General features: G+C 45.1%; 1 protein-coding gene across 1 annotated transcript; it reads right to left on the reverse strand.

Annotated features, from left to right (window-relative positions):
- Nucleotides 1–1,987: 1,987 nt before the first annotated feature.
- dyrk3 (dual specificity tyrosine phosphorylation regulated kinase 3) lies at nucleotides 1,988–11,337 on the reverse strand. Its single transcript, XM_034586562.1, has 6 exons — nucleotides 10,445–11,337; nucleotides 8,349–8,458; nucleotides 4,800–5,005; nucleotides 4,408–4,711; nucleotides 3,880–4,296; nucleotides 1,988–3,779 (listed from the first exon to the last, which is right to left on the reverse strand). The coding sequence occupies exons 1-6, from the start codon at nucleotides 10,485–10,487 to the stop codon at nucleotides 3,048–3,050; spliced, it is 1,812 nt and encodes a 603-aa protein (XP_034442453.1). The 5' UTR covers nucleotides 10,488–11,337; the 3' UTR covers nucleotides 1,988–3,047.
- Between the last annotated feature and the right edge of the window lie 4,152 nt (nucleotides 11,338–15,489).

Below are 15,489 nucleotides of genomic sequence, written 5' to 3' on the forward strand. Positions count from 1 at the left end.
ACTTCTTCGTCGCTCCAAAACAGCAAGTGCTTCTTTTTGGAGCAGAGGAGTGATTTCTGGTAGTGAAGCGTTAGCCAGTGCTAGCTAAACCGTAGCATTCTCCTGAAGCATTGGAAGAAGCATCACATGCAAGAGCATGGAAGTTCCCCAAGGGTAAGTGAAGCTGCAGCAACACACTTTGGAAACCACGTTCAAATGAAACAAGAAATTCAACATACAAATTGTGTTCATTGCTGTGTATTCCTGGATTTACTTATTGGAGACTGGCAAACTAGATAAAATATTGTTTTTTAAATGCACTGCAGTGGATTGGTATCACAATCCATATCAGCAGGAGCAAAACGGTGATGGTACATCTCTTGTTAAAATACACCTCTGCTTGTATAATGTGAGCTTGCTAGTTTTATAAATGTTAAAATATTCCCGATATAAAGGCAGAAATCAACCCAGGAAAGGACATTTCAGTTAATAATCATTTTTATTTTCTTTAGAAAAAGAAACCATCACAACTTCATTTGGTTACTGTACAGTTTCTCTTCTCATTGTCACTCAGTCTGATAACAGGTTGTGATTTCATGCTGGAACACCAAACACCCTCCTACTAACGCACACCACTAGTACAACATGACAGTATACAAGTTTCTCTTTTTCCACATTTGCATTTTACATCCTCTGATATTCTGGAGTGAAAAGCAATAGAAACCACTTCTATAAAAAAAAAAAAAAAAAAGATGGAGACAAGAGTAGAAATCCCTGACAGTTTTGCGTAGTAAAACGAGGGTCGAGAGAAAGATCTCTGAGCGGTGTGGTCCATATAGCAACATGCACCGTGTCTCTGTGTGCGTGTCTCTGTGTGAACGTTTTTTTTGGACAGCACCATAATTCACTATATATGTGTGAGTTTAAGAGGTTCCCTGCCCTACATGAGACAGAGGGAGAATAACGAGACAGGGAGAAAGAGATGGTGGGGGAGGAGAGAGAATCTAGGTCAAATTGTGGAGCATGCAGACCTCCATACGCAGACACACGCTCGCATTCTCTCGCTCTCAGTGGACAGAGCTGCATGCATGTTCATCCAGCGTTGGGACAGAGGAACTGTAAGTGGAACACGGCTCATATAAGATTACGGGATGTATCAAGTATGTCTCCCTGAGAAACACTTCTTTCTGCAGTACCATAAAAACCCTACATTGTCACTGGCCCATTCTGTCAACTCAACGACACCTCCCCAAGACAAAACAACAAACAATCTTGGCTCACATTAAAACACACCGTCCTTCGTGTCACCCCCATGACCCTTCTCGGCCTTGCACCGCTCTCCCATTTGGATTCACGCAACACTGTCAATGATCAGAGCAACCAATCAGAGGGCCCGGACAGGTGACGCTCGTAAAAACTTCCCCAAATTTTCCCGACACTAAGCTCCGCAGGCGGGTATGTGTAATGACTTCCAACTCTCCGTCTCTCTGCCTCACACTGCAATCTCGCACATAAAACCAGTTTGAGAAGTACCGAGTGTGGCGGTGACACCTCTGTGACAAAGTTTGAGTGGAGCTACTGTTCTCCCCACCCCCTTTTTCCACTCAAATGAAGGAGGGAGGAAGAAATAAGGGGGATGCAAATAGGTTGTCCTACGCCCTCTCAACGCCTCTCACAGTAGCATCACAAAGCTTGAGGACAAACACACACAAGCCGTTTTCAGACTTGACCTGCCGGCAAAATCTGGAGAATTGGCTACGGAGTTTACCAGCAGTCTGCCTTTCACTCGTGAGCAAGGTTCTCTGCACAGATGTGTTCACAATGGCATCAAATTCTATGCATTTTTCAGGCGAGAGGTTTCAGCCGGGTTCAGCAGACAGAGGCAGGAAGTGATGAATTAACTACGCTGCGGAGATAACGTGATTTTCTTGACAAGAGACATCTTAGTTGGTGTCCTCTTCCTGCATGACACCGCTTTTTCATTGGGAGATTTTTTTTTTCCCCCGTCATTTTTGCATCTGTACTCATCAATTCCCCCCCACACACGCTCGCAGTGAATCCAATAAGGGAATCCCATGCTCTGTTCAGACATCGACTTCTCCATGATTTCTACGGACATTATACTAGAAGGTCAGACGGATAATGTCCGCAGAAACTGGGGAGCGTCACACTCGGACATTTGCTTTCACACATGCACCTTCTCCAGAGAAAATACGGAGGAACTGCAGATTTCAGTGCATGTCTGAAAGCTGCTATACTAACTTAACACACTGAGCTGACATTCAAGCACCAGGGATCAGGAAAGGTACAAAAGAGTTCAATTAGAAATATGAGAAAGTGAAACTTATTGCAAAAAAATGTTTGTTTCAAATTATTCACTACATAATGCCAGTCCCTCATTACCTGTGTAAAGGCATTAAACATGAGGGATACGTTTGTCATGTGTCAGGGCCCAAACACTAGAGCATGGTTCTTATTTATTCTAGTAACTGATGTTGGTTGCACAAATCAATATTTGATTACTCTAACCTGATAAAGAGTCATCTCTGTAGCCCTTTTCAAGTACCACTCATATAAACGACTCCCTCAGAGAGGGCGGCGTCCTACAAGCGTTTAAGAGTTTGAGGCAAGTGACAGTGCAGGTGTGCTCGGGTGCGTTTTACTGAAACGCGACACTCACATGACGACACACGCAGGTTAAAAACATTGGCTCATTTAGGAAGCTGTCCACTCACGAGGAAGATTTTAAAAAGCATCATTTAAAATCAAACCTTATCAGTCGGCTGTGATACAGAAACTCTACAGCCGCTCAAGAAAATCCTCTGTATAAAAACCTTTTTTAGAGTGTTTCTTTCATTCTCTCTCCCCGTGTTCAGCTACTATTTAAAACCATGAACTGGGGTGTCGACACCTCTCAGTAGAAAACAAATTAAAGAACAACCAAACAAGTCAAAAGTTAAAACCTAGGCTCCACTTTCTCCTGTGCTCTGACTCCTCCTGGGAAGTTCAGAGGAGATGGGGGGAGTGGAGTGAGAGAGGAAATTAGGACTCTCTCTCTCTCTCTCTCTCTATGAGACAAGTTTGGGTAGGACCGTGCGAAGAGGTATGGCCTCCCCTGAATCTCCCATCATGTTGCTCCTCAGTTTGTGGTTGGCAGCTGTGGTGCCTAAGCCCGGGCCCCCTTTGGCCAGGATAGAGGGGAATGAGGTGCTGTGGTGCTCAGGGAGTCGTTTTACCGTGGCCCCTTGGCTCTTCTCCGTCCCAGGTAGGGGCTTGGGCAGCCTGCGATACAGCCAGGGGTGTCTGAGGGCCTGGCTGGGAGTGAGACGAGAGGAGGGGTCCCAGTCCAAACACTTCTTTATGAAGTCAGTAAAGGTGGGGTCCTCACAGCCTTTGAGGGCAGCGCTCCACTCCTTGCTCCCGGGAGGGCCTCTCATCTTCCCGCGGCGGGAGCGAGTGCCCGTCAGCACAGTGGCCCCCGTTGGCAGGGTGTTGGCACCACAGTAGCGAGGGTGGCCCTTGGAGTTGATGAAGTTCTTTGCCCTTTTGGACTGATCCAGAATTTTCTGTGGAGGCATGCCCAGCAGCTCCATGACGCAGGCCAGCTGGTCGCCCTCATCCTCGCCAGGGAACATGGGGTAGCCAGTGAGCAGCTCTGTCAGTATGCAGCCGAAGCTCCACATATCGATAGGAAGGCCGTAACGTGAACCCAGAATCACCTCAGGAGCCCGATAGAAGCGAGACTGGATGTAAGTGTACACTCGCTGGTGTTCGAAACAGCTAGAGCCAAAGTCAATCACCTGGCAGAGACCGGAGAACAAAGAATTAATAAGAGTGAACATCAGATGTAAGAAAACTGATATCATGCTCATGCATCCATGAATGAGAAAGGTGTCTTACCTTGATGCCGCTACGTCCCTGTTGTTTGAGCAGGATGTTCTCTGGCTTTAGGTCACAGTGGATGATTCGGTGTCGGCTCAGGGCCTCCAGGCACTGCAGGATGGAGTGTGCAAACTTCCTGACCAGTGGCAGACTAAAGCCCTGGAACTTGTTGCGCTTAATAAGCTCATATAGATTCATGCTCAGCAGCTCAAAAGTCATGCAGATGTGATTGCGGAACGTGAAGTTTTCAAGCATGTGCACGACATTCATGGTGCCATTTCGATCCTGCTTGCGCAAGTGCTCCAGGATGCGGATCTCCTCCTGCGCCTGCCTGTGGAAGCGCTTCTCGTTGCGCACCATTTTCAGAGCCAGGTGTTGCTGCAGTTTATGATCGTATACCTTGGCCACTTGTCCAAAACTTCCCTTACCAATAATCTGAAAGGGACAAAAAAAAGGGAGATAAGAATTTGGGCCGACCTTAAAAATCATTAGTTATGCAGGTTAATTTGAACGGACAATCCCAGTATCAAAATATTTGTGTCTGACCTTGAGGAACTCGTAGCGATAAGCCAGGTGGTCATGGGGGACGTGAATGTAACCGCCCTGTTCATCATCGTAGCCACAGTTGTTGTTGCCTCCAGCAACGGCAGGCCTCTTCTTGGCATTGGGTCCCACGAAGTAGATGTCTGGGTAGGAGTGGATCTCTGTCTGCTCCAGGGTGGTCAGCTGAGATCGGTAAAGTCTCTGAGCCTGGTCAGGAGTGAGAGGGCCACACAGCTTCCCACTGCTTCCTCCACTGCCAACTCCATGTGTGCCGGAGGATTCAGTGGAGCCCTTACTGGATTCAGTGCTGAGGAAAACAAGAAAGTGGTGTTACTGGTACATTCTTTGAGAGGCATTTTGAAGTTTCACTGTTTTCCTGTGTGCATCTTTCTCACCTGTCTACACTGTGCTCTTTGGACAGGCTGGACACTGCAGCAGGTTTACTGTGCGTCTGACCAATGGTCCCACTGTTCTGGGCGGTTGCCGTGGTTATAGCATTTATCTTTCGGTTGTTGGTGGAGTCTTCATACAGGTACTTGACCTTCAGCTGGCCACCTCGCACAGTTACCTGCTCCCTCATTACAGTCTTGTTACTGACAACCTGTTTGAGAAAGAAGAGACAGATAGACAGTGGGTAAAATGAAGACAATCCACTAAGTAAACACTCCACTTTGCAGTCATTAAACAGTAGATACTGTACTTCATTGTGGTGAAGACATGTTTTACTGTGTTCCATGAATGTATGTAAATAAGTATACTTAACGTCAATTTTAAGTTCATTTTACAAGCTAAGTTCAGACACTGGGAAGTGATGAAACGGTAAAATGTGTTTAAATGAAAATCTGTTTTTGTTTTGTGTGTGTTAGCAACTCTTTGCCTTCTCAAGATCGTGATTGACAAGAACCAATCAGGGTTCTAATGCAGGCGACTGTGCATCATTCAGTCCCAGACTTTAAACTTAACACGGGTCCAGCAATGTTTCCAGGTCTCCTTTTTAGAGTTGACGTCAGGCGAAAACACAGAGAAGTCTGTTTTTTAAAACTTAAATCAAGCAGTAGGCAAAATGTGCAACGAGGTAGCAGATCTGTTGTTTAGCTGAATACAGACCTCAATACTAACGACAAAGTTCAAAGTCGTGGACAGTGAGATCCTGAGCAGAGATGCAGCAAGCAGTGGATAAACCAGCACAACTGGATCTACAAACAGTCGGGTAGGAAACAGTCCCACTACCCCCACCATAACATATGCAAAACAACCACATCTCTGCCTGCTTGTTTCTTAGTGCGTTGTTGGCAATTAGGTAATACGTAGGAGCGATCTTTGGCTCAGCGCAGCAATAATCCTTTACTTTGTGAAGTCCAGCCTTTAACTTCTTAAAAAGGATTTAAATTGTTTGATTGGGGTTCATTAAGACCAATGCTAAAAGCGGCTAGCCAACGTCACTAAAACCTATAACCCAGCTATTGCAGATCTGCACAGAAAAAATAGGGGAACAGGGGTTGCATGTGTACTTGGACAACACAATCACTGTATATTTCATGATCTATTTTGAACACATTTGCCCATAAACATAAAGAGTGACAGGCCGACCTTTGCTTGAGGGGACCTGAAAGGCTAAAAGAGTTTATGGAAAGCTCTCCAGTCTCGCTCTTGTCTGCCAGTAAACAGCTTCGTTTCAGCAAACCCAGGAATACATTCCTCTATGTCTCTCCCTCTTTTCTCCCTCTCGCTCTCCTCAGCGGAAAGAATCCTCCACAAGATTATGGAGCACAAGGGAAAACACAGTCATTAAAGTTTGATTATACTCTTAAACTGTAGAGGCAGTGTGGCTGTTAATAAGACACGCAGACACACAAACTCAGCAGTGCCCTCCTATATAAAGACTGGAGAGAAGCATAGTAAGTGGGTCTCTCTGGCCGTCGACATGAGTGGTCTCACCTATTAAAAGGAGGGGAAATGTTTGACCTTAATGTTTTCCCAATAGTTTTCTCTGCTCCTATGGAGGGCCTGACTTTAAAGCCGTACACACAGCCGAGCCCGTGTCAGCTGATAAAGACAACACAACAAGGAATCACAAATTTGTAGAAGTAGGCGTTGACAAGATCCACTGAAAGAGGACTCAGCTCTGTGTGTTTGTGTTTTAGGTTTGAAGCCTAAAATAGAGGGTTGGAATGCAGGATGGGTTTCCATACATGTAACCATATGGTATTAACTTATTACAACAGCCCCACTGTTGACCCAGGGTTTCATGCAGCTGTTGTCCCAAGGCTGTGCTACAAACACAGAGAATGTCATTGATTGAGCCCCTTCAACAAACACACACACAGACACAAATGAGGCCATTAAAAACAAAATAATCAAAGCTTTCTACATGTGGAGCACCAACTGTGTTAGATTATTGATTGACCGGGCAGGGGGCGCTATCAGAGGAAAACAAATTTTGAAAGGGGCCCACTGATGAGAACAAAAAGCAGAGTGTGTGAATCTTCTAAACACAGGTGATACTGGGGGTAGAGAGAGGCCTCTGTGTGCAAATCTGCATGGTGCAACAGATGGAGAAGAGCTAATCTCTTTGCTGTCACAGAAACACATAAGTACGCTTTTCTCTGTCTCTTAGCACACAAACACACACATAGAGTTACACGACCCAGAGGAGACACAGACTTCTGTCCGAAATATCCACAAATCCTAGTCACAGAGAGATGACAGCTGGGTAACACACACAACATTGTCTGACCAACCTCTCACTCATTATTCTTATTTATCAACTTGGACGTGAGTGCTGTGACAATTTTTTTAAATAAGTTTGTCCCTTTCTCCTAAAGAGAACAGGCATGACATCACTTTATTACTTTAACAGAGCATGAGGCTGCTCTCGAGCGCTGCACACGCTGCACACGCTGAACTGGGACCAGCGAGTGTCACATTCAACAGAGGATATTACCTCCGTGAGCGTGACAGAAAATACAAAGGAAGAAGGACGGGACTAGAATAGAAAACTGGGACTAACCTCTACGCAAGCCCACTGACGGGGGGATTACACGAGACAGAAAGAAGGTGGGGGTGGGGGTTGATGATTAGTGATTTTGTTTGTGGGTCACATTTTCAAGCCCAATAAATCTTTACAATTTTTCAAACCAGCCTTTTTCCCCCTCAAATGGTGCGAGAGGCCATGGAGGATCGCGGTCTCTATGTATGTGCATTTTCTGCCAAAGGGGCTTAATACAATGGGTAACATGGCATGAAGGTAGTTGTAGACCTCAGAGTGATGTCCTTGGCTGACACAGTCCAATTGGGTTTTAAAACTTATAGTTAGTTATAAAACTATATCAGCCCAAAGGTGACCTTTAATAATATATATCTACTGAGCTAAAAAATTACTTTGTCCATGCAGCCCTATTATTAAAAATGTTTTACGACTGGTTCTCCGGTTATTTCTCCGAGCAGATGAGGACAGTTGTGTTTTAAGCAAATGGAGACCATGCCGTATCAATTTACTGGTACATTGGTTGATTTATTATATGTTCTCCATGTTCAAATATCAGGTTCACAGGGCATGTAAATTCCGTTGGATCTCTGCATTTACTTAAGCTGGACACAAAATGGCTACTTCACCCTGGCTAATCTCATACAGTTGTGGAGAACTGTCCACAGCGACCCACGGTCTTCTATTCCCCCAGGCAGTATATCAATACTGCTCTTATTATCAAGTTATTCTTATTCAAGGGTATAAAGCGTGACTAAATATAAGGTTGGAGAGTTTGATAAGACAAGAGATAAACTGCAAAGAAAACAAGAATGAGGACAGAAGGAGTGTAACAGGAACAGGGCTGAGCGGGGAATCTCTCTGAGGAACAGGATGTCTGGAGACACAATGTGCTTCTGCACAGGAAATAGCGCTTTGCTTGCTTTGAGCATATGTTTGTGTTTGTGTGTATACTTACTGTATGTTTGGGCATTGGGGGGAGCCCAGACGGACTGTTCGGATCTGCGTCGTCCTTAAGGATGTGGTCTGTCCTCATGTAGGAGTCATACAGGCCGTCACCGTGGCGTGCTGGAGGGGGGAGAGATATATCAGTGTGATAGTGTGGATCAAATCTGCGACTCAGAGACACTCACAGGGATGAAAGCAATCTAATCTTCAGAGACAGAGGCAGACAATCGCTTGTTTGTTCAAACCAAGCAAAGTCCCATTGATTATTTCACCGGTCGACCCACCAGTTCCAATAACTACCTTGATACTCAAACAAAATGAGTTGGAATGGGCCAACAAATCCTTAGAAGTGGCCCAAGCAGGAAAGTCCCACTGTGCTGCACTCTGTAGACAAGTGTGGATGCAAACTAACCGCCACAACATCCTAAACTGTGCAAAGCCCATTATTGGGTGTATCACCATTCAATTTATTGCATCCAATACACTGTACCCAAGGCCAGGGCACCGACCTGACCAGCTTAGATAGGGCTTAGGGTCTCGGATCGCTAGCGCTGCAAGTGGTATTAATGGACTAATAGGGGTAACAGATGCCTCTGTGACGACAGCATCTTTCCGTCTGCCCATCTGTTCATTCAGGCCGAGTCATGTAGTGCACACACCAGGTGTGCTCAGAAATAGAGCTCATATGGAGAGATGCGGGCACTTGTCACTCAACAGTGCTGCATGCGCGTTCACCTCTTGCGGCCAAACACCTAATGTAAGATGACACAGAGTAGATGGATGCAAGGGACATTTGGGACTGTAACAGGAAGCAGGTTTCTCAAATGACAAACCCCTCGTTGGCCTGCTGTTCTGTCTCCACTGCCATTTAGCTCACACACAAGTTGCCAGTTAAAACCACCGGTATATTCTCCAATAGCTGGAAATAAGGTGGGAAGAAATTTACAGAGCTATTGGGTTGGATTAGCTCATTAGCCAAAGCCCAAAAACTGTGGCAGGGGCGGGTGTTCCCTCTCTGAGACTCTTGTGCAGGTGCGTCAGAGCCCATGTCCCTTTGCGCCAGCTCGTCAACAGAGCAGGTCCGGGACAGATTAGACTTGCTGCCTGGATACAGATGCATTAGACCTGCACTGCACAGCAAACAGAGGCATTAGGGCTCCATACACGCAATATTAGGCAAGCAGACTCCATTAGCTCTCTGCAAACTCCTAATCGCTGAGTGGAGGCTCAGCACCTTTTGTACTGCATCTGACGTTGCTGTCCAAGCAAACTTTCCAGCAGAATTGTTTTTAACACAGCCCACACTTCTAAGTAACCAAACATCCAGCCTACTATGTCCAGCTGGCGTTCAGCTCTGTGTCAGAGCCCTCTCCTTCTCTCTCTCTGCACAGCAAAGGACAGAGAACAACGTTCAAGCAAATAGACATTCTGCAGATCATGTGTCATAAAATGTGTTGTGGGAGCGTGGTAGAGACACAGGCTTTTGTCCTCCTCCTCTTCCTGGTATCCTAAAGACTACATGTACAGAACATAGGGCACATGACAGAGGCTTGAGGACAAAGTCCACTTTCACAGAGTTTACTGATATCTACTATACATGACAATCTAAATATAAGACAGGGACCACGATGACGGCCAAAGTGCAAATTCTTAAAAACTTAATTAAAAGAAAAGTAGCTGACACAGACATTGAGGATTATCAGACAGTGATAGGAGGGGAGACAGTAAAGCGCTTATGGAGACGACATGAGAACCACTCAGCGCTTCCTGGTCCGTCCTCCAGGACAAACACCAGTCTCGTGATTGATAAGGAGTTGCAAAGCAAAAGATAACATGTTTTCAGAGACTTGAGCTGAACCTGTCCCCCCCCCCCACACACACACACACACACACACACACACACACACACAAACAGGCTGAAATTTCAGCCCGAAACTGGGAGAGGAAACGTGTCAATCAAAGCATCTTTAGACACGAGGTATTTCTGTAGACGCCCGAAGCATCAGACTACACCTCGATCCATTAATGCACAAAGCTGTTAAGAACAAACACACGAGGAAAACCGGAGGTGTGGACAAAGAATGCAGAACTCTTTGTTGTGGTTACCTGTTGCTATTGGGCCCTCTGGTTTTCTGCTTATTATCATCATGATTGCAGTTAATATGTGATGCCAGCATCCGAAGTGAAGAAAAAATCCAGAGTAAAAAAAAAAAAGTGGAAAAGTTCAACCTAGAGTAGCAAACTTAGCTAAGAGCAGTTACAGCTTCAACGTGTTCGCTAACGAGAGGAGTCCCGGTTCCTTTGCGCTCCTCTCTCCTTTGTCTGGCTCTGTGTGTAAATGTATCCTGGATTTACAGAAAGCACCGTGTTCAGTGGGCTACTCTCACAGTATTCCCGGCTCACATTAGCCTCGACTTGTGGCTGAAAAACCAGAGCAGGCGGCGGTGGGGGGTGGGGGTCGTTTCCTTCTGCTAGCTAGCCAGCTAGCTCGCACAGCCACAAAAACACTGGTCCGTCGGAGAGCCGCTCCCTCCGTTAAAAATAGTCTGAGTCCAAATGTTACAACTCGGTGCTCTGACCCGTGTGCCCCTCGCCTGTCTCTGTCGGTGCAGTGGCTCGGTCCAGTGCACCATGCCCGTGCTTTAATCCCGGTTAGCTGACTTTGTTGCTAGCAAACGGCGATGCTACCACTCGGCGAAACCCCCCACAGGATGGTGTCCTCCTTCGGGACGGCTCAGGGGCTGCTTCGCTCGTCTGTCGGGGACGGCTAGCCGAAACGGGCTAGCTCGCTAGCTGCGCTGGAGCCCCATGGTGAGTGCAGGAGCCGCCGGAGCATCCCTCTGTCATGAAAGCTTCTGCTGGAGTCAGAGCAATACAGCGACAGTGTTCAATTCCTCCCGTGTCCGCAGCACCGTCTTATTATCACAGCGGTGTGTTGTTGCTAAGGGCGTCTTCTTCTCCGAGCCTGTGGTCCGCAGCACAGAGCAGGGAGGGAGCGGGGCGGTGCTTAGCCTCCCAGCCGAGGAGCGCCCCACTGCGGCCATCTGGAGACCTGCAGCCAGCGTGCAGACTCATATCTATCTACAGCATTCAGTCAATTATTAATGAAGCATTAATGACACAAGCAGTCACAACTTATATACATAATATGTGTGTGTGTCTGACAGACAGACAGGCAGGTAGGTAGGTAGATAGATAGATAGATAGATAGATAGATAGATAGATAGATAGATAGATGTGTGTGCGTGTTTGAGCACATGCTAGTAATTTTGTTTTCACATTACAGAGATTGATATTAAGGAGGCTTGTTAGATATACAACTTTTGTTCAACTAATTAAGTAGTTGATCAAAATGCAACTATTTTGATGGTGGCTTAACTGTTGAGGCGGTTTTCAAACAAATCATTTACTGCTTCTTTCTTCTAAAACATACGTATCTGCTGGTTTTCATAGTTTGCTGTCATTGTAAATTGAATATTTCAAGGCCTTGGACTGCTGATCGGGCCTTTTTAAAGGTGGAGAAGGACATTTCTTTTATTATTTTCAGGACATTTTATAAATCATAGAAAGAAGTGATTGATTAAGAAGATAATCTCCAGATGAAGTGATCATGCAAACAGCAGCTTTAACGCTGAGAAGACGTCTCCTCAGGCCTGCACAGCGCTGCCCATTCACTTTGCATACCCTGTTAGGAAAGTTGAACCGTGGATTGAAATTGGAGAGGATATGGAGATCTATACAGGTCCAGATATAGTTAGGGGCAGGGCAGAGGACAGACGAAGTGAGAGCACGCAGGCATGAGGAGGGGAACAGGCTAAATTCAGACGGTGTTACATGCTGGGCAGAGGGTGATGCTAATCTTAGCTCTTTCTCAGAGGTGAGAAGAGGGGGTCTGTCTATATTTGCTGCCATAAATAAGCATACTAACACAGTTTTAGGAGGTCCTCTGGGCAGCAGCCAGCCTTTAAGGCCATGCTGATTATTCTTAGACGGTGGTGTTTAAAGAGAGTTAGGTGACAATGCCTATAAACTGATCTGCTCATTGCACTTTCCTCTGAAAAGGGTTCAAGGTGTGAGTGTGTGGACTCTGATCACAGCCAGTGAATTTACAACCACAGCAAAAGATGGGGCCAGGTGCTGAGCTACCTATAGGTCCCTGCGGGGGTCGGGAGGGTTCTGGCTGTATTTGGTCTCGGGGCATGTGACAGACACTGACACCTGTGGGTTCACTGGTCCAACACCTTATTTTGAATGTCCTTTGAAAACAGAATCAGACTAAACACAGTCGTATCAAAGATGGAAGAGTGGAACTGTCAGCATCATGGTAAAATCGAAATGATTTATCATGTGAAGCATGCATGAAAACAAAATCGCACATGTGTCTATTTACACAGTTTATCATCTGCATGGTGAATATACAGGATGACGCCTCAGTTCAGATTGTGTATTGCCCCCTGCTGGTGTTTTGAAAGCTGTACAAGCGGCACCAGTTAACTTGGGTCTTGTCTGGATAACAACCGAGAAATGTTTTTTCTTCAGAGACGCAAACAAACAATAACTCTGACTCCACACGCACTAAAACCCTTGTTTTACTGTCTACAATATGATGATGGCGTGCATGGGATGTCTGTAATAACAGCTACTAATAACATTTCTTTTAAAATGAATTGATCTTTTATTACTTACTTCTTGTAAGGACGACACCTTAGTCAACATTTCTCTGAATGTGTTTATCAGCTGGTTATGGTCCACTGGTGTTCGGAAACCACTGAACTGATGAAACTTTGCAGATGTTCTAACTAGAATTCAGCTCAAATAAGGAGGGTGGTGTGGTGGTGTGCCACAGCCACCCCACCAGTTTGGGGGTCACAGCCTATAATGCTCCTATTAGGGGCTACCTAGTACTTCACCTACCACATGTGTTCCAGTTGTTTTTTCAGCCCCTGGGACATACGTGTGTGTGTGTGTGTGTGTACCTATATTACATCCACAAACTCTCAATTATCATTGACGTGAGTACAAACCCAAGCATTTGAAGACATATTGTGTTCTCTCTCTCTCTCTCTGTGTGTGTGAGTGTGTATAAATAAAGAGCACTGAAATAAAGAGATGACCTTGTTTATTTCATTTTGATATTCTGTACAGTTCTACCGATATATTTATACACACTTCTTCAGATAAAACAAAATGAATTGCAAAAAAAGCTTTAAGTCTCAACATCCTACACATAATGTTTATCATGTGGATGGTGTGAAATATAATAAATAACACACACACAAACACACACACATCCAGGATTTGTTGGACAGACACACGTGTTAAGGAGATAGGGGGACAAGGGGAAAATATACAACACCGTCCAACAAACATGCAGAACCACACACACACACACACACACACACACACACACACACACACACACACACACACACACACACACACACACACACACACACACACACACACACACACACACACACACACACACACACACACTCAGGCACCTGTGTGCTGAAACACAGCTTATGCACAGGAGGGATAACACATGAAACAAAAGGCACTGCCAGCAGAACAGCTTGGGCTTTGGGTGGTGATGTTAAACAGGGTCTAGGTTCACTGAGAAGCATGTGCTTATGGACAACGGGCCTCATTTATCAGTATGCGCACGGAATAAATAAAGAACCATCAGGATGTGTGAAAGTTTTCTGTAAATGATTTTTTAAAATGCATTAAGTTTATGATACATTTTCCAAAACAACCTAGTTGTAATGTTATAGTTGTCTGATAGTAAATGTGCACTAACTGCGCTATATGTTGCAATACTTGGTAAGTGAGGCCCAATTATGGAGTGCTGACACACAGACACTCATCATGAAACAGAATTCACATTTTCCTCACTGCCCTAGAAGAGCAAACACACATACACACACACATGCATACCAGTAGGAATGATACCAAAGGAATATTAATATCTGTAATAACAACAAAGTTAAACCTTGTCTCTCTTTTTCCAGTGTCTACATAATACATATGCATTGCAAACACATCGTTGGTACATCATAGCCATTATTATGAATTTTATAGAATTTTATAGTTTCTTTTTTTGGGTGCAAGGTGGGAAGATAAAAATAAAAGGACAACAGAAATGCATGCCCAGACCCCAGAGTTGTGGGCCATTCAGTGACCTGCATCAATATGTGCAAAACAGAAGCGGGTTTCATTTTTACATACACTACCTTTAATTCAATAAACCTCCAAATGTCTCTGTTCCCTTTAATATTCTCTCAATAGATCTGTCCCTCTAAGCTTTGGTGTAAAAAAAACTCCTCTCACATTCAATTACAACCCATATCCCATAGCGTTGTATGCAAAGTGTAAAATCTGTAAATTGTCTTGTCCCTGTATTTGCAGGTGGAGTTCATGCAAGGTGGGTTAGATCAGGATTCGGGGGGGGAATGAAGTCACAGTTTATCTTCCAAGAAGAGGTTAAGATCATGTGCCTGTTTGAAGGAGCAAGGAGAAAGGTGGTAACTGAGTCTGACTGAAGATCTCTCTGTCGAGTGAAGCACCCGACAGCATCTTCACACATACAGGTCCTTCTCATGGCATTTAACTGAACAGATGAGAACTGAAGTAAGGTGGTGTCGGGAGGAAGAGGCTTCTCTTTCCTACTTTAAGTTTTCTCTTTGCTCAACACATGCTCCCTGAGAGAATGGATCTCGCTTTCTTTTCCTTCCATTCCTTCTTGTTCTAAGCGTGGAAAACAAACACAGCTGTCTGCTTCCTACCCTTTGTTTAAGGTGAAGCACTGGTAGCCACAACCTAATCTCTATAAACAGATTCTGCTTGTGAATATGCAGAATCCGTGGGCGAGGGCCATGATTTTGGGGCTAGAAGCCTTCTGGTGTCTCTAGTTTGACCAATCAGGATTAAGCAGGCTTTCGTTGCCCACAGGTAAACAGCCCGTGTGAAGAGCAAAATAACTGAACACTTTGACTGAAATGTGTCGGCTCTCTGCTTTTTTAAATTTATAATAGAGATTAGCTCAAATGTTGTCTGGACCTACAAAATGTATCACTGTTTGTGTTGGTTGAGAAGAAACTTTCGACGTGTGTGATAAAAGAAACGTGTCGCACTGTAAACAGTGTTCA

Source organism: Hippoglossus hippoglossus, chromosome 5, assembly GCF_009819705.1.
Source record: "Hippoglossus hippoglossus isolate fHipHip1 chromosome 5, fHipHip1.pri, whole genome shotgun sequence".
Lineage (NCBI taxonomy): Eukaryota > Metazoa > Chordata > Actinopteri > Pleuronectiformes > Pleuronectidae > Hippoglossus > Hippoglossus hippoglossus.

Bases quoted from the DNA above. Each gene is read 5' to 3' on its own strand.
- dyrk3 (XM_034586562.1), bottom strand. From the start codon at position 10,487: ATGATGATAATAAGCAGAAAACCAGAGGGCCCAATAGCAACAG. The intron at 8,459-10,444 runs GTAACCACAACA...TCCCCCCTCCAG, and splicing joins AGAGGGCCCAATAGCAACAG to CACGCCACGGTGACGGCCTG. The intron at 5,006-8,348 runs GTAAGTATACAC...TTTCTCAAACAG, and splicing joins CCCCAATGCCCAAACATACA to GTTGTCAGTAACAAGACTGT.